Source organism: Mus caroli, unplaced genomic scaffold (genome assembly GCF_978045245.1).
Source record: "Mus caroli unplaced genomic scaffold, Mus_caroli_1 scaffold_10, whole genome shotgun sequence".
NCBI classification, from domain to species: Eukaryota; Metazoa; Chordata; class Mammalia; order Rodentia; family Muridae; genus Mus; species Mus caroli.
Genome location: NW_028227265.1, coordinates 60272653 through 60293035, shown reverse-complemented (window position 1 = coordinate 60293035; position 20383 = coordinate 60272653). Strand labels below are relative to the sequence as shown.

Genomic DNA, 20383 nt, shown 5'->3' with positions numbered 1-20383 from the left:
ACAAAATCAGGTACTAGATGTTATATAATGATTGACCATAAAAATATATTAACCTGCTCTTGGAAATATGCCACTAGCCTTGGATGATTTTTGTGCTTTACTGTGCCAAATGAAAATGATGATATCTGTCCTACCCATGATTGCTTCACTAAACACATTTTCTAAGAGTTGTATTACTTATTTCTTTATGTATAAAAACCCTTGCTTGAGAGCTGCAAAATACACTCAGATTCAAACTGCCTCTGTGTTTGTTTGTTTGTTTGTCACTGCCAAATCCTTACCCACTTAGCCTTCAAGGACCCTCATCCCAGGGATCCCCATATCTGGCTGGGATGGCCCATGGCAATACACATTCAAGGTCTATCCTCCCACCTCTCAACTTCTAGGTAATTATACACTTATCAAGTTAATATTAACGATTGGTCAATATCACAGGTAAAACAGGTATTAGAGACCATATGTAATTCTGTATATATACTTTCATATACCAAAACCACACCAGTACCATGTCATACTACATCATTACATTACTAGGTGATAAGGCTTTTTCAGCCCCATTATAGTTCTATAAGACTTTTTTGGAAGTGTGGTCTAGTAGTGACCAAACATTATTAATATGGAGCATGACAGTATCCAGTCTAGTTTGTCAGCATGCTACAGCTGAGAAACATACTAGTGGAAAGGAAAAGCTTGAGTTCACAACAGTTAAGAGGCTTCCCCAAGGTCTTTTGTCAAGGCAGCTCTGGGTTCTAACCTACTTCTGTATGATCCCAGAGTATCTCTGTCTTCTTCATTATCACCCCTGTTACAGATCCTTTGTGAAGGAAGCCAAGGCAGGAGCTAAATCAGTGGGGGAATGTGGAAGCAAGCAGTGAAACAGACCATAGGGGAATCGTTCTTAAATACTTCCTCTCTATAACTGAATCTGCTCTGACATGATGTAGATTCTGGGTTCTGATCTCAGATCCTATGAAAAAGCTTTATGTTCCATTTCCTCAGAATCCCCAGCACCCTTTTTTTTATTTTATTTAATTACACCCCAAATGTTGCTGCTCCTCCAGGTCCCCCTCCCAGACTTCTTGCCCCATTCCCCCTTCCCTTCACCTCTATGATGGTGCACCCCCTTTGGACTTCCCCCTTCCCAGGGGCATCAAGTCTCTACAGGCTTAGGCACATCTCCCACAGAAACTAGACAAGGCAGTCCTCTACTACATATGTGGTCTTGGACCAGCCAATGTATTGAGTTCTTTGGATGTTGGCTTAGACTCTGTGAGAGCCCAGGGGTATGGATTAGTTGGCACTGTTGGTCTTCCTATGGGGCTACCATCCCCTTCAGCTCCTTCAATCCTTTCCCTAACTCTTCTATGGGGGTCCCTAACCCCAGTTCAATGATTGACTGTGAGTATCGGCATCTGTCTCAGTCAGCTGCTAGTAGAACCTCTCAGAGGACAACCCTGATAGGCTCCTATCTGCCAGCACAATACATCAATAATAGTGTCAGAGTTTGATGCCCTTCCATGAGATGGATTGGATTTGTTACTGGTTGGCCATTCCTTCAGTCTTTGCTTTATTTTTGTCCCTGCATTTCTTTTAGAGAGGAACAATTCTGAGTCAAAAGTTTTAAAGGTAGATTGGTGTTCTAACTACTGGAGGTGGTCTCTTCAGGTTCCATCTAGCCACTGGGTACTGAACTCAGATTCTATGGGAAAGCAATGTGTTCAACTGTCTCAGACTCCTCCGCATACTTTCTTATGTCTCTCAAAATTATCTGCCCAGTGGTGTCACTGTACACAATGGGCTGATTCCATCCACACCCACCATTACTGAAGAAAATGATCCCACGGATTTAGATAAACACAAATCTGGTGGGGGCACTTTCTCAAAGAAAGTTCTCTTCCTACATGATTCTAGCTTGAGTTAAGAAAATAACCAATCGCCTGCACCATTTTGGGTGTGATCTCAGCAGAGGGTCCCAAGGTCCCCAGAGGACTCTCGATGCCTAAGGCACCCTAGCCCACCTGGGACCTTGAGATCACTGGTGAGTGAAACTCAACATCACTTCCAAAACCCCAGAGGGTCTTGTGCTAGCAGCAATGGGGTCAAAAACAAAGGCAGGCCCTACCACACCCAGAATCTTGGGATCACTGAGACCAGTCTATGCAGGAGAGTATGTGGGCTGCAGAAGCAGCAGAGCTTCTTGGACAGGGTCCCTTCTGGTCTTCATCCTCAGCCAGGAGACAGAGCTGACACCCAGACCCCTGGACACCTTGCCTGCTAAAGGAGAGATAGCCTCCAGGGAGGGCTCTGACCCCAGGAATCAGGAGGTGGATCTGAGCTCCAGACTTCTGTGCACCTTCCCTGCAAGAGAGCTTGCCTGCAGAGAGTGCTCTGACCACTGGGACTCAGGTGAGAGTTGGTCTTCCAGGAGTGCTGACAGAGGCTAAAGAATCATAAGAGGAACAAGCTCCAGCAAGAGACAGCTAGAACTTCTAACACCAGAGATTACCAGATGGCGAACGGCAAACAATTTTACTAACAGAAACCAAGACCACTGGGCATCATCAGAACCCAGAACGCTCACCACAGTGACTCCTGGATACCCCAACACACTTGAAAAGCAAGATTCAGATTTAAAATCATATCTCATGATGCTGGTAGAGGATTTTAAGAAGGGCATTAATAACACACTTAAAGAAATACAGGAGAACACTGCTAAACAGGTAGAAGCCCTTAAAGAGGAAGCATAAAAATCCCTCAAGGAATTATAGGAAAACACTGCTAAACAGGTGGAAGACCTTAAAGAGGAAACACAAAAATCCCTTAAAGAATTACAGGAAAATACAACCAAAAAGGTGATGGAATTGAACAAACCATCCAAGATCTAAAAATGGAAGTAGAAACAATGAAGAAAACCCAAAGGGAGACAACTCTGGAGATAGAAACCTTAGGAAAGAAATCAGGAACCATAGATGCTAGCATCAGCAACAGAATGTAACAGATGGAAGAGAGAATCTCAGGTACAGAAGATTCCATAGAGAACATGGACACAACAATCAATGAAAATGCAAAAAGATCCTAACCCAAAACATCCAGGAAATCCAAGACACAATGAGAAGACCAAACCTAAGGATAACAGGTATAGATGAGAAAGATTTTCAACTTAAAGCGCCAGTAAAAATCTTCAACAAAAGTATAGAAGAAAACTTCCCTAGCCTAAAGAAAGAGATGCCCATGAACATACAAGAAGTCTACATAACTCCAAATAGACTGGAACAGAAAAGAAATTCCTCCCAAAACATACTGACCAACAATAATAATCAATATATATAATAATCAATATATAATCAATACATAACATAATAATCAATAATAAACAAATGCAATAAGTAAAGATAGAATATTAAAAGCAGTAAGAAAAAAGGTCAAGTAATATATAAAGAAATACCTATTAGAATTACACCAGACTTCTCACCAGAGACTATGAAAGCCAGAAGATCCTGCACAGATGTTATACAGACCCTAAGAGAAGACAAAAGCCAGGCTAGACTACTATAACCAGCAAAATTCTCAATTACTATAGATGGAGAAACAAAAGTATTCCATGACAAAACCAAATTCACACAATATCCTTCCACGAATCCAGCCCTTCAAAGGATAATAAAGGGAAAACACCAACACAAGGACAGAAATTACACCCTAGAAAAAGCAAGAAAGTAATCCTTCAACAAACCTAAAAGAAGACAGCCACACAAACAGAATCCCAACTCTAACAATAAAAACAGGAAGCAACAATTACTTTTCCTTAATATCTCTTAATATCAATGGACTCAATTCCCAAATAAAAAGACATAGACTAACAGACTGGCTACACAAACAGGACCCAACATTCTGCTGCTTACAGGAAACCCATCTCAGGGGAAAAGACAGACACTACCTCAGAGTGAAAGGCTGGAAAACAATTTTCCAAGCAAATGGTCCAAAGAAAAAAGCTGGAGTAGCCATTCTAATATCGAATAAAATCAACTTCCAACCCAAAGTTATCAAAAGAGACGAGGAGGGGCGCTTCATACTCATGAAAGGTAAAATCTTCCAAGATGAACTCTCAATTCAGAATATCTATGCTCCAAATGAAAGGCCATCAACATTCATCAAAGAAACTATAGTAAAGCTCAAAGCACATATTGCACCTCACACAATAATACTGGGAGACTTCAACATCCCACTCTGATCAATGGACACATCCTGGAAACAGAGACTAGACAGAGAGACATTGAAACTAACAGAAGTTATGAAAGAAATGGATTTAACAGATATCTACAGAACATTTTATCCTAAAACAAAAGGCTATACCTTCTTCTCAGCACCTCATGGCACCTTCTCCAAAATCGACCATATAATTGGTCACAAAACAGGCCTCAACAGATATAAAAATATTGAAATTATCCCATGCATTCTCTCAGATCACAATGGACTAAGGCTGATCTTCAATAACAACATAAATAATAAAAAGTCAACATTAATGTGGAAGCTAAGGAACACTCTATTCAATGATACTTTGGTCAAGGAAGAAATAAAGAAATTAAAGATTTTTTAGAGTTTAATGAAAAAGAAGTCACAACATACCCAAACTTATGGGGCACAATGAAAGCATTCCTAAGAGGAAAACTCATAGCTCTGAGTGCCTCAAAACAAAAACAAAACCAAACCAACCAAACAAACAAAAAACCAAAAACAAAAACAAAAAAAAACTAGAGAGAGAAAACACTAGCAGCTTGACAGTACACCTAAAAGCTCTATAACAAAAGGAAGCAAATTCACCCAAGAGGAGTAGACAGCAGGAAATAAACTCGGGGCTGAAATCAACCAAGAGGAAACAAAAAGAACTATTAAAAGAATCAACCAAACTAGGAGCTGGATCTTTGAGAAAATCAACAAGATAGATAAACCCTTAGCCAGACTCACTAGAGGGCACAGGGACAGCATCCTAATTAACAAAGTCAGAAATGAAAAGGAAGATGTAACAACAGAACCTGAGGAAATCCAAAACATCATCAGATCCTACTACAAAAGGGTATACTCAACAAAACTGGAAAACCTAGATGAAATGGACAAATTTCTAGACAGATACCAGGTACAAAAGTTTAATCAGGATCAGAATAATGACTTAACAGTCCCATATCCCCTAAAGAAATAGAAGCAGTCATTAATAGTCTCCCAACCAAGAAAATCACAGGACCATATGGGTTTAGTGCAGAGTTCTATCAGACCTTCAAAGAAGAACTAATTCCAGTTCCCCTCAAAGTATTCCACAAAATAGAAGCAGAGGGTACTCTAATTCACTCTATGAAGCCACAATTACTCTGATACCTAAACCACAGAAAGACCCAACAAAGGTAGAGAACTTCAGACCAATTTCCCTTATGAATATTGATGCAAATATACTCAATAAAATTCATGCTAACCGAATCCAAGAACATATCAAAACAATCATCCATCATGATCAAGTAGGCTTCATTCCAGGAATGCAGGGATGGTTTAATATATGGAAATCCATCAGTGTAGTCCACTATATAAACAAACTCAAAGACAAAAAACACATGATTATCTCATTAGATGCTGAGAAAGCATTTGACAAAATCCAACATCCCTTCATGATAAAAGTCTTGGAAAGATGAAGAATTCAACCTAACATAATAAAAGCAATATACAGCAAACCAGTAGCCAACATCAAAGTAAATGGAGAGAAGCTGGTAGCAATCCCACTAAGATCAGGGACTAGACAAGGCTGCCCACTTTCTCCCTACCTATTCAATATAGTACTCAGAGTCCTAGCCAGAGCAATTATACAACAAAAGGAGGTCAAGGTGATACAAATTGGAAAGGAAGAAGTCAAAATATCACTATTTGCAGATATGATAGTATATATAAGTGAAAAAAATTCCACCAGAGAACTCCTAAACCTGATAGACAACTTCAGTGATGTAGCTTGATATAAAATTAATTCAAACAAATCAGTGGCCTTTCTTTACACAAAGGATAAACAGGCTGAGAAAGAAATTAGGGAAACAACACCCTTCACAATAGGCACAAATAATATAAAACACCCTGGTGTGACTAATTAAGGAAGTGAAAGATCTGTATGATAAAAACGTCAAGGCTCTGAAGAAAGAAATCAAGGAAGATCTCAGAAGATGGAAAGATCTCCCATGCTTATGGATTGGCAGGGTTAATATAGTCAAAATGGCTATCCTGCTGAAAGCAATCTACAGATTCAATGCAATCCCCATAAAAATTCCAACTCAAATCTTCAACGAATTATTAAAGGCAATCTGCAAATTCATCTGGAATAACAAAAAAGCTAGGATAGCAAAAACTCTTCTCAAGGATAAAAGAACCTCTGGTGGAATCACCATGCCTGACCTAAAGCTGTACTACAGAGCAATTGTGATAAAAACTGCATGGCACTGGTACAGTGACAGACAGGTTGACCAATAGAATAGAACTGAAAACCCAGAAATGAATCCATACAATTTACAGAAGCTTTGCAATTTTATGAGGTCCCATTTGTTGATTCTCGATCTTACAGCACAAGCCATTGCTGTTCTGTTTTGGAATTTTTCCCCTGTGCCCATATCTTCGAGGTTTTTCCCCACTTTCTCCTCTATAAGTTTCAGTGTCTCTGGTTTTATGTGCAGTTCCTTTATCCAGGTAGACATAAGGCAAAAGACACTGTCAATAAGACAAAAAGGCCACCAACCGATTGGGAAAGGATCTTTACCAATCCTAAATCAGATAGGGGACTAATATCCAATATATATAAAGAACTCAAGAGGGTGGACTCCAGAAAAATCAAATAACCCTATTTAAAAATGGCGTACAGAGCTAAACAAAGAATTCTCAACTGAGAAATACCAAATGGCTGAGAAGCACCTGAAAAAAATGTTCAACATCCTTAATCATTAGGGAAATGCAAATCAAAACAACCCTGAGATTCTACCTCCCACCAGTCAGAATTGCTAAGATAAAAAAATCAGGTGACAGCAGATGCTGGCGAGGATGTGAATTAAGAGGGACACTCCTCCATTGTTGGTGGGATTGCAAGCTGGTACAACCACTCTGGAAATCAGTCTGGTGTTTCCTCAGAAAATTGGACATAGTACTACTGGAGGATCCAGCAATACCACTCCTGGGCATATACCCAGAAGATGTTCCGAGTGGTAATAAGGACACATGCTCCACTATGTTCATAGCAGCCTTATTTATAATAGCCAGAAGCTGGAAACAACCGAGATGCCCCTCAACAGAGAAATGGATAACAGAAAACGTGGTACATTTACACAATGGAATACTACTCAGCTATTAGAAACAATGAATTCATGAAATTCTTTGACAAATGGATGCATCGGGAGGATATCATCCTGAGTGAATACACACACATACACACATACACACACACACACACACACACACACACACACACAGTGGATCCCTGGCTGCTAAAAGGCAAAGCAGTACCTTGTAGTCACTTTACAACTTCTGAACTCATTTCATGTTAGAACTACACGGATGCTTAGGCCTTCTAGTTCAGACAAGCAAAGGTAAGACACCCAATTTTATGTGATTCCAGGTGACCTAAAGAGGCTGCTTCAAATGAAATGGTAGCAGTTTTCACAGAATGATAAAGACACATGGGGACACAGCACCAAGTTGTGGTTGAAATGTGTTAGAGAATATTGTAGACTCCACAGAATTCTCAGGGATACTCTCAGGGAAACTTATAAGTGTAAGTGTAAGAACCTCTACCTTTCCTGTCCTTTGGATTGTTTCTTTCAGATTTCCATGAGAACTCCCCTTTAAATTTACAAAAAACAAAACAAAACAAAACAAAACACAAAAAAAAAAAACAAAAAAAAAAAAAAACCCCAAACCAAAACAACAACAAAAAACCCCTCTACTGGCTGTAACCTTAACAATCGAAAACAATCTGACTTTAATAACCTAAATAGCATCTTCCTCTCATACAAAACATTCTGGCCACCATATAAGGAGAGCAAGAAACATTTATGGCCAGTGAATGATATCCTAATTACAAAACCATAATTTAATTTTGTGAAAAGGCAAGACAAATGATTCAAGTCTGACTAGGGTAGAGCTTCTTGGCACAGTCACAAGACCTTTCCATTTATAAATGAACCAAGGGAATGATGAACTCAGCTCTGACAGTGTAATTTCTTCCTGAGGGCCATATACCATATAAACAACTCACAAGCTCCCACTACCAAGTACCTTAAAGTTCACACGTGGAATGCCTGGATAGACTGCCATTTTTATGAAGTCTTATCTAAAGTCAATAGAGATTTTTCTCACTTTGATGTAACACACCTATGTGATTCTTCAAGTAATTTACTTTTAATACCCAGATTCATAGCATTCTTTGTTCTGTTATTGCTGAAGAAAAAGGAAACTTCCTGAGAAAGAGGAACATGAAGTTTGGGATAATCTAGTCTGTTATAAAACTATGTTCACATATATTGGATTCTGTAACTAACTGTTGTGTTTTATATTTGAAATATCCTCTTGAATTTTAGGTGTTAAATATTGGATCCCAAGCTGCTGGTGCTGTTTTGCAGTTTGTAATACCTTTAGGAAATGAAGTCTCCTTGGAGGAAATGGTTTACTGTGAAGTGCTTGAGGTTTTATAGCTGTTGGAACTTTCCATTTGCTTTGATTCCTGACCTCAGAGCAAATTATCAAGCTAGACTTTTAACAGTTCCCAGTTCTTTCCCACCAAGATATAATAAAAATCCCTGCAAGTCAAATGATGAGGCAAGCTAGGTTTGTTAAATTTTTTTTTTCATTTTGCCATTTTAGAAACCAACCTGTGATAAAGAAATTTGAAGTCAAAGGTATGGTCAGACAATAAGAGTGAAATTGTCAGCTACATAAAGGCATTATTTAAACAAAACATGCTTTCTGCTTAGACCAGTTAACAATAGTAAATATTACAAAGCTTTCTATAAGTCAGGCTTCCTGGATTAGAAAAGGCATAGTATAATTTACCATATGCTTCCTTTGATAAGTACCTATATGCCAAAGAATATAGGATACAGAAATCACAAACATAATATAATGGAGAAAGAAATGACCTTAGAATGCTCTTTTTGCATACACGTTCATGTCACATCAACTAGAAGATGAAAACAAAAGTATAGATTTGGAGAGTCTGCTGGGGCATCATGGGAGTGGACAGTGAACTGGACCAAAGGAGTCCAAGGTATCTTAAAGAAAAAGGAATGTAAGAGATTCCTTGTGGAGTATGATGATGAGCCAGCACATTAAAACTCTGCAGAGCTTCATCCATAGCCTCCAGATGCAATAGATTTGAGTGCAACATCATCTCTAAAACTTTGCAATGTATTACTTTGGTTCCATCTGCATTTGTGCTTGCATATAGCAAGGCTTCTTTGTCAATGTCCTTAAGTATGGTGCATTTATCCTGGATTTTCAATTAAATTCCATTGATCAACACATCAGTTTTTATGCCCGTATCATGCTGTCTTTATTCCTATAGCTCTGTAATAACAAATCTTTGAACAAACATAATTTTTACTCTTGATTGTTTTACTGACTTAAGGCTTCATTCCTGTAACCCAGATACTGAGGCACCCAAAGGCTTAATTATAGGGATTTTCCTTCCTCATAAATTAGTTCCCCTAACAAAAGGAAGCATGTAGGCTTCACAGAATCAACCCTTTTCAATCGGTGGTATCATTTGGGGATATTTAGTAAATGCCACCCTGCTGGAGGAAATATGTTACTGGGTGATGAGGAAACCTTTGGCCCTTCTACCTGGGAACAATTCCTGAACAACTTAGAGGCTTATTATTTATTAATAAATGCCTAGGCCTTAAGCTAGGCTTGTTCCCACTAGCTCAAAACATATCATCTCATTTGTAGTGATCTACATTTTGCCACATGGCTGATTAATTCTCCTCAGCATCATACCTCCAGGTTCCTCTGTTTCTTGGTGCCCAACTCTATCCCAGAATTGTTCTCTCCCTTCTATTCTACCCCTTGCTATATGCTGTTTATTGTAACCAAGCAGAAAGTGCTTTGGGCATACAAGGAAGGACAGAGACACATCTCTACGAAGGACAAATAAAGATTATCCCTACATCTCCCCCTTTTAGTCCAATAAAGGGTCTTTCTCTACCATCAATAAGCTATATACAATAAGAACAATTATGAAAGCCATCAAGTGAGAATTGCATTCACAATATCCAGTCCATATGTATTTGGCAACCTTGGAGAAAGTACTCTACTTCCTACTACTATCAATTATCTTGGTGAATCCAATCTTCTGTGCCTATTTCGTTTTCAATCATAACTTGCATTTGCCAACTTTTACCTTTAGACCTTAAAATATTTTTTAAACCTTAAACAACTTAAGCTGAGTTATGCGACTATAACTATCTAGTCCTCAACCCCATAAGAGACCTGAGAAGGAATGAACATTCCCTGAGGATACAGGAAGTGCAGAGCAAGCAGCTTCCAAAATTATAGAAATGACAGAGAGAGGTTGACCCGGACAGTCATTCAAGGTTCCTCTGCAACTTTGAGACATCATCTTCAGCCTTCTGCCCCAAATATCTGATAGACTTTTCCATGAGGCAACAATACTGAAGCACTGCCTACTTGTTTTGGTAAAGTTTAGCACTTGACTTCTCTTTATCCTATTTGTCCAGTTTGGACAGTATACTGTCAGCAGTTGAAGCAAGGAGAGTTTTTGCCCCAGGAGCAGCTTGCCATATAGGAGCAAATGCCTTATGAAGGTTTTTCAATGCTAATCATATTCTTTGAAGTGGAAAAGGGATGCTGCCAAGAGATGACATGTCTCCCTGTCAACAATTCTTTCCTTCAGAAACGTTAGTATTTCTTGTTGACTCTATTCAGAGTCATACACTGAATTCAGTTATTTCTTTCTTTAGCACGTAGCATGAAGAAGTCAAAGGCTTGAAGAGATTGTTGATAACTGTCAGATTTTTTTTTTTTTTTGACAGTATAGAATAGTTTTTTCAGGGCTTGGGGAGGGGAGTTAAAGGAATAGAGACAGAGAAAGGCAGAGAGAGAGAGAGAGAGAGAGAGAGAGAGAGAGCTACCCATGAGCATGTGGAGAGTGGGGAGGGAATAGGGAAAAGAGGGGGAGCAGGAGCAAGGGAACAGAGCAAGAGAGCAAGAGAACATCAGATTTTTTTAAATCTGCAATAACTCTTGTGTAACTTGAATTTAAGTGTGTAGCCTAAAGATCTTACCAAATACTTTATAGTCTACTCCAGCTAGACACACACACACACACACAAATTTTAGGAAGTGAACGGAGACATGATGAGGTTTTTTTAATGGCACACTGTACTGAATGCTGAGGACCTGCAGCAGATGTAAATCCCAAGTCTTGTTATAGTTTTAAAGATTGTGAAATTATCAAAATGCATATGAATCAAGTTTTAATACACTGTCTGGGTGGATGAGGCTGTCCATTGCACCATTTCTTCCTTTGGGTTCTCAGGCATGGTTCCGACAGTGTATGAACTCTGTAACATTTAACACTGAATAAACAGTAAACCAATGGGAAAAAAACCCACTTTATATTCATAGATTCACTTCCTGAGTACTTTCATGCCCTCAAAGACAACTGTGATATGCAAAGGCTTTAACAGGCTGACTACATTCATAACGTTACTCTCCAGTATGTGTTCCTTTGTATTTGAAGATAACTGTGATGTTGAAAGGTTTTATACTACATTGATTGCATTTGTATCATTTTCCTTCAGTGTGTTCTTTTATGTATTTGCAGGTGATGGTGATATGCAATGCTTTACCACATTGATTACATCACAGGGCTTCTCTCCAGTGTGAATTCTTTCATGAATGTAAAGACTACTATGACGTGCAAAGGCTTTACCACGTTAACTACATTAGTGTTTCTCTGAAGTATGAATCTGAAGACTACTGTGATATGAAAAGGGTTTTCTACATTGACTATGCTCATAGGGTTTCTCTTCAGTATGAATTCTTTCATGATGTTGAAGATTATTGTTATGTGCAAAGGCTTTACCACACTGATTAGATTCATAGGGTTTCTCTCCAGTATGTGTTCTTTCATGTTTTCGAAGATATCTGAGATGTGCAAAGGCTTTGCCACACTGATTACATTTATACGGTTTCTCTCCAGTATGGACTATTTCATGTTTTTTAAGACTACTGCTATATGCAAAGGCTTTACCACACTGATTACATTCATAGGGTTTCTCTCCAGTATGGATTCTCCCATGAACTTGAAGATGAATCTGTTGTGCAAAGGCTTTACCACATTGTTTACATTTATAGGGTTTCTCTCCAGTATGTGTTCTTTCATGTTTCTGGAGATAACTCTGATGTGCAAAGGCTCTACCACATTGCTTACATTCATAGGGTTTCTCTGCAGTATGGATTATTTCATGTATTTGAAGACTACTGTTATATGCAAAGGCTCTGCCGCACTGATTACATTCATAGGGTTTCTCTCCAGTATGAGCTCTTCCATGAACTTTAAGATGACTGTGATATGCAAAGGCTTTACCACACTGATTACATACATACGGTTTCTCTCCAGTATGTGTTCTTTTATGTAGTTGGAGAAGAGTCTGCTTTGAAAAAGCTTTACCACATTGATTACATTCATAGGGTTTCTCTCCAGTGTGTGTTCTTTCATGGTTTTGGAAATTACTGTGATGTGCAAAGGCTTTACCACATTGATTACATTCATAGGGTTTCTCTCCAGTATGAATTCTTTCATGTTTCTGGAGATAACTGTGATGTGCAAAGGCTTTACCACATTGATTACATTCATAGGGTTTCTCTCCAGTATGTGTTCTTTCATGTTTCTGAAGATATCTGGGATATGCAAAGGCTTTACCACATTGATTACATTCATAGGGTTTCTCTCCAGTATGGACTATTTCATGTTTTTTAAGACTACTGCTATAAGCAAAGGCTCTACCACACTGATTACATTCATAGGGTTTCTCTCCAGTATGGATTCTTCCATGAACTTGAAGATGAATCTGTTGTGCAAAGGCTTTACCACATTGTTTACATTTATAGGGTTTCTCTCCAGTATGTGTTCTTTCATGTTTCTGGAGATAACTCTGATGTGCAAAGGCTCTACCACATTGCTTACATTCATAGGGTTTCTCTGCAGTATGGACTATTTCATGTATTTGAAGACTACTGCTATAAGCAAAGGCTCTGCCGCACTGATTACATTCATAGGGTTTCTCTCCAGTATGAGCTCTTCCATGAACTTTAAGATGACTGTGATATGCAAAGGCTTTACCACATTGATTACATACATACGGTTTCTCTCCAGTATGAACTCTTTCATGAATTTGAAGATAAATCTGTTGTTCAAAGGCTTTACCACATTGATTACATTCATAGGCTTTCTCTCCGGTATGAGTTTTTTCATGTTTCTGGAGATAACTCTGATGTGCAAAGGCTTTACCACATTGATTACATTCATAAGGTTTCTCTCCAGTATGAATTCTTTCATGATTTTGAAGACCACTGCTCTGTGCAAAGGCTTTACCACACTGATTACACTCATAGGGTTTCTCTCCGATATGTGTTCTTCTATGTTTTATGAGATATCTGGGCAGTGCAAAGCCTTTACCACATTGGTTACAGTCATAGGGTTTCTCTCCTGTATGTAGTCTTTTATGTCTTTGAAAATTACTACGTTTTGAAAATACTTTATCACATTGACTGCATTTATAGTGTTTCTGTACAATATATGTTCTTTTATGCTTATGGAGATAACCCTGATGTGAAAAGTCTATACCACTTTGCTTAGACTCATAGGTTGTATCTCTAGTATGATCTTTTTCATGTTTTTGAAGACTGCTGCAACAGGCAAAGGCTTTACAACATTGCTTACATTCATAGAGTTTCTGTCCATGATGTGTCCTTGTATGTATTTGGAGATGACTCTGTTGTGAAAAAGCTTTACCACATTCATTACATTCATATAGTCTCTCTTCAGTATGATTTTTTTCAGGATTTTGAAGAGTACTGTGATTATTACATTGATTACATTCACAGGATTCCTCTCCAGCATGAATTCTTTCATGACTTTGAAGATGACTGTGACATGCAAAAACTTTACCACATTGTCTATATTCATAGAGTTTATCTCCAGGGTGACTTCTTTCTTGCCTGCAAAGATAAATGGCATATGCAAACATTTTATGATATTGATTATACTGATGAATCTTTTTATCTCTATGATTTACTTTTACAATTTAGTTTAATTACAGAAAAGAATCAGATCTTAAGGTTTTATCACATTGTTTACAGTCATAGGGTCCCTCTTCATTATGTATACATTTATGTTTTTGAAGATATCTGGGATGGTTAGAGTTTTTAGTACATGGTTCACACTTATAGCAAGCATCTTTTTTCCATTTGAGTGCTTTCCTATCTTTGAAGACAACTGGAAGAACTCAGATTTACTACAGTCATGGCATTCATAATAATTTCCTATACTGAGAGCCAAACTACATTTGCAAAGTGAACCAGGACAAATAAATGAGTGTCTATATTCCTCCTCACAGAACATTTATGCACTCTGAATTTGGGAACGAATTCCCAATGAAGTTGGAAACACAATGGTAAACTTACATCATATTCAAAGTCTACTCGAAGTGGTACTACTAAGTCTCTCCTAATACTTCTGGGAGTAAAAGGGGCACATTGCATCTTTCCATGTCCATTATGCTCCCTTATATCTAATGCAACATATGATATGTATATTAAAGCAAGAATAACAAAAGGCTTTCACATTGGATTCATACAAGTTTAAATTTATTGCTTATCATAATGATGTAATATAAGGATAGAGTTTTCTTCACAAGAACCTTGTTGATTTTCATAAACTGCCCTTCTCACTAACTATAAGTATATAAGTGTATATATATGTGTATAAGTATATATGGTAAATAACTATAAGTATATAAGTAATGTGAGCTTCACTATAAACTATTTGCTTATTAGATGGTTTTGGATCATCTAGTCTATGTGTATGCCCTTTGTGATACCTGAGTGGTATCAAACTAAATGAATTTGGCAGTTCTACAAAGTAATTCTTGTGGGGCTATTATTCAAAAGATAATAGCTTCTAAGGCATGCTTCCTTTCCTTGTTTCTTAAAGAAATGCCTTAAAAACATGGATTAGCTACCTGACCCTAAGGCATATGATATTATGAGAATCTTCTATTCATTAATATACAAAAACCTGTGCTTTATGCTGTTCTTTACCTTAAAATTTCCAGGGCACATTAAAATTTCTTCAGAGGTACATACAAATGTTTAAGTTTCAGTTAACACATGAAACTCACCTTCCATGTATTCTAGAATTTTGACAATGTTCTTCAATATTGTGTTCTTCCCATTTGTATCCTAAAACATATTATCAGAAAATGTATCATATATTTGAAATTATACAAAAGTTAAGTTACTGTCATCAGTGAACCTTAAGACATACCAGAAATATTTACTATATTCTCCACTTTCACAATCAAAAACTACAGAAGATAAGAAAAACTTTTCCTCATACTTTAATAAGTGACAGAAAATCTAGTCTTACCTATAGCAGTGAGGTTCCTGTAGGTCTCCAGGATAACATCTTTGTAGAGCCTCTTTTGGGAAAGATCCAACAAGACCCATTCTTCCTGAGTGAAGTTTATGTGCACATCATCATAGGTCACTGCATCCTAAAATATCCCACACATGTACAACAGAAAGCATAATACTGACAACATTGTAATTGTACACTTCTTTACCAATATATTGATCTAATTATGGTGTTTTTCACACTCAATCTATGACATGGACATTCTAATGTAATCACCAAGTCATTTTAGAAGGAAACTGAAGAGACGCTTCACCCTGGTCATTAAACAAAGAGATCAGTAATACTGAGTACATTTTAGAGAAATCGCATGAATGATTAATAAGTACAAAAGAAAATGGGCAAGCAGGTCTGTCTCATGCATTTAACCCTAGTACTCAGAAAGCAGAGACAGATGGATCTCACTGAGTGGAAGGCCTGGCCTATAGAATGAATCCAAGACAGATATAGGTAAATGTTCAGACTCTTTCCCTGGCAAAAAAGCCCAACAAAATAAACAAACAAGGGAGACAAAAACTCTGAAGGTCTCACTATTCACCTCACAGAAGTGTAAAGTGTCACAACTCAAACTATGAGATTACTAAGATCTTAGTAAAGGAGAATGCATGTTTACACAGATAGCGATGGATGATGAAAATTTAAGCACTGTATACTTAGATCATACATAAAAAAAAAAAACTGAGCAAGATAGATGGCTCAGGAGTTAAGATTACTTGCTGGTCTTATAAAGGAAATCAGTTCAATTGTCAGTATTTACATTAGGCTCACAGATATCAATACTCCAAGGTCAGAGGTTATGAGGCCATCTTCTGAGTACTGTAAATGCCAGACACACAACATGTTGTGTCTATGCATACAAGCCAAACACTCATATTCATTAATACAATCAAAACACATAAAAGGTAAGAAAAATGTCATGCACCTTCAATCCAATGACTTAGGAGGCTCAGGTGATATTAATACCATGAATATATATATCACTCTGTGAGAGAGAATATACCCTCTGTCCAAGTTCAAATTTTAAGATGTAGATGAAGCTCAACACAATAGCATATGCTTGACACCTACAAAAACCTCCACTCCAGGGCTATCAGCCAATAATAGAAAACAGAAAGTCAGTTATATTGGATGGACCTCACCTTTAATCCCAGCACGTGGGAGGCGGAATCAGACAGATCAAGATGAACTGAATCTCAAGAGCTAATGTCAGGACAGCCAAAGCAACACAGAGAAAACTTGTCCTCAAAAACTAAACCGAAAATAATAAAATTATATATATCAGGCTAGCAAATGGCTTATCAATGAAAAGCCAATATTTCTTCTCTATCTTATGTTATTTAGCAATACTGTGCATGTTAAAGGCATAGCACTATGTGGTAAAAGCTGGCTAATCAGATTTCAACTATAAGAATGTAGGCACAATTAATTGATAATGGGGAAAGGCTATAGACATTCTAATCTCAACCCCAACGGGAAACTTCCACCCGCAAGGCTCTGCTTACTCAAGACTCCATATGCACTCCAAAGCCAGCAACCAATGAGAGACAAGTGTTCAAGTACATTATTCTATCTGGGAGGTTTTTCATTGAATATACTACTACTGATCCAGGTCACTATGTGCGAGGATCCCAATAAGAACCCCAACCAAATGTTCAGTCTCTTCTGACAGACAGACAGACAGACAGAAATTTTTTGACTATGATATCTTCTAAAATTAGGAAACCAGTTATATATTTTGAAAATACAACAACATATTACACATTCCCATTTGAAAATAGAAAAAAGATTTGACAAAGGCAAGACCGAAACCCAGCAAGGCAAACCCCAAGTCCTAGAGCTCTGCCTCAGACACATGGGGCTAAAGTTTTAAAAGATTTACATGGCTCTATCCCTGAAACTTCTCATCTCTGTCACCTCTGAATCTGCTTGCATGCCCCTCTCTCTTTCTCCCTCTCTCCCCGCCTCTGTCTCTCCCTCTCTCCTCCTCTCCCTTTGTCCCCCTCCCCCCTCCCCCTTGCTCTTCCACCCACTATGTCATATATCTTATAGCTCAGGTATCTCAAGATCTTGTGGGCTCAAGATGCAAAGCAGGCATCATGTTCACCGCTTCATGCATTGAGCTTACACTCTTCTCACTGAGGCCCTGATTCTGCCAAACATAGTTGAGTACAACAGGGATGAACTGAAACCACAGAGGAAAAATTCATGACCTTTAAACTTTGCAACTTTCTTGTTTCCAGAACCAGAACAACAGAGGTGATCCTGTCAAGTTTGGCTTCGAGATTGGGATGGACCCTGCCACACTTGGACCACAGTTGTAGCAGATTCTGAATGAAGTTGCTTCTTGGGACTAGATATCCCTTTGCCCGTTCCTTTCATAAATGTTTAGCTGAATAGAGTCTTACCATTAGGGTACCATTACTAAGCTTCCAATTCAATGGAAAGAGTCTTCTCTTTAATGGTGCAATTTTCCTTGAATATTCCTGCCTTTGTTTTAGCATTTGAATGCCATCTGAAACTACTTAGCAGTATTTTTCTGTACAAATCACAGACTTGTTCTATCTTTACACACCACTTGTGTTACTTTTTGCTGCAAACATGCATGAGTCTTCAGTAACAACTATACACTAATATAAGTATTTTATCTAAGAAATCAGTCTTTTTTTCTATCATACTCATTTGTACAGTGCATGGGCACAATAAGAAAGAGTTTGAAGGCAAATATCACACAAAAACCTGTAGTTTAATTTTTCATGGACCCTATTTGCCACTGAAATCCTACGACATCAACCTCCACTCTCTGTACTACTCTAGAAACTCCCTTTTCCTAGGTATACCAGAATAACGGATTAACCTCTGCACACAGATTCTGATAGCTTTTGCCTTCTAAAGTAGTAATATTTTCCACATTCCTCCAAATCACTGTACTTCACAGCAACAAAATCACTTATGAGGTAGGAGTTTTTGTTCTATCTTGCTTCTCTGCTCCTAAGATTAAATCCTCTACCCCAAAGCAACTCAGGTAATGAATAGGTTTCTTTTGGGGGGGGGGCTGATACTGCCAGATCACAATCCACCGTTGTGGAAGCTTAGGATATAAATTCAAGGTAGAAACTGAAGGCAAAACCCAGGAGTTTTGGTCATCTCTATTCCTTGCTCACTGCTGCATGCTCATTCTTATTCAGACCAGCCATAGTAGTTTAGGGATACTGACACCTGCTGAGAGCTTTTGGTGCTGCTTCTAGGAATTTGGCATTTGTCACTGGGCTCAGACAAGGATGTAGGCTCAGTAAGAACATTAGAAACAGTGACCATGGGGCTTTGTTTACTGCTTTGCTAAATTATTCCCTGTGTGATCTCTTGCCTTGCTACTCTGCTTGTTACCTTGTGTCGTCTCTTGGCTTACTACTTGGCTTGATTACTCTCTCTTGGCTTACTACTCGGCTTGATTACTCTCTCGTGAAATCTCCTTGTTTACTACTACTTCACTTGATTACTTTGTCTTTGATCTAAGCACTGACCTTGTTTCTTGGATATACCTAGAATGATATAAAAGCAGACTTGAGAAAAATTAAGCTGTTTCAGCCTCAGTTCTGGCTGGGGTCATGTTATAATTTTGCCTAATTGTTTTTCTTCCTTTTCAATTCTCCCTCCCTCCTTCCCTTGTGACCCTGTTAACTGACTGAGATGGCTTGGTCAGACACCTTAAGTGGAAGACCCTTCCCATACCAATCATCAATCAACAAAATGTCTCAAAGACATAGCAACCAGCCATTCTCATCTGGACATGCCCTCAACTGATATTTCCTAAGATAACTCTAGGTTATGTCTTATTGACAGTTGAAGCTAATCAGGACACAGAGAAAATAATGTGTGTGTATATATATGTGTATGTGTGTGTGTGTGTATACACATACATACACACACAGTTTTTTAAAAAACTTCAAAAATCTAAGACCAATGTGTTAACCATTGCTGAAATAAATATTTAATAAATAAATTTCATCAGCAGGTTCGCTACCCACCTCAATGGTTTGTGTTCCTGAATGAAAGACACATTAATATGCCTTAGGCAGCACAATAGCTGGACAGTACTGCCTAATCTTCATTATTTCCAGCTGATAACTTTGAATTACTACTTACTAAATTCGGTGTTCTATCATGGCTGCTCTGGACCTAGAGGGCTGGCCAACTGGGTCGCACTTTCCCGGCTCCTTCACATGGTGGCCATGCCTCTCAGTCCCGTACTGTTCTTGAGCATGGCATCTCTCCTCTCCTCCACACTCTCCCAGCATGGAGCTTCTCTGTTCTCCTTCCTCCTCCTCCAGGTCCTAAAACTGAGAATCCTAAACCCGCTCTGTCTGTTCTCCCCAGTTATTGGCTGCTGGCATTTTTACCTAAAGAAAGATTATATCATTGGCATTGTACACCTAAAGCAAACTGTTTTGTTATAATTGCTTTATAAGTTATAAAGACTATAAACACATTTATCAGCATTTTCATGTGTATGCTTGTGTGTGTCAGCTGTGTGTTCACAGGCGACACGTCAGAGACACAGAGTGTAAGATCCCTTGGCTCTGGAGGAGTAGGTAGTTATTAGCTTCCCAATTCAGATGTTGAGATCTGAACTCAGGTCACTCCCAACAAGAATAAGTG

General features: G+C 38.3%; 1 protein-coding gene across 1 annotated transcript; it reads right to left on the bottom strand.

The window, feature by feature from the left end:
- Positions 1–11361: 11361 nt before the first annotated feature.
- Positions 11362–17383, bottom strand: LOC110300662 (uncharacterized). The gene is given in 3 exon segments (XM_085843907.1): positions 11362–14253; positions 15435–15495; positions 15683–17383. Coding segments are annotated over 3 exon segments (2514 nt in total). The 5' UTR covers positions 15858–17383; the 3' UTR covers positions 11362–11975.
- Between the last annotated feature and the right edge of the window lie 3000 nt (positions 17384–20383).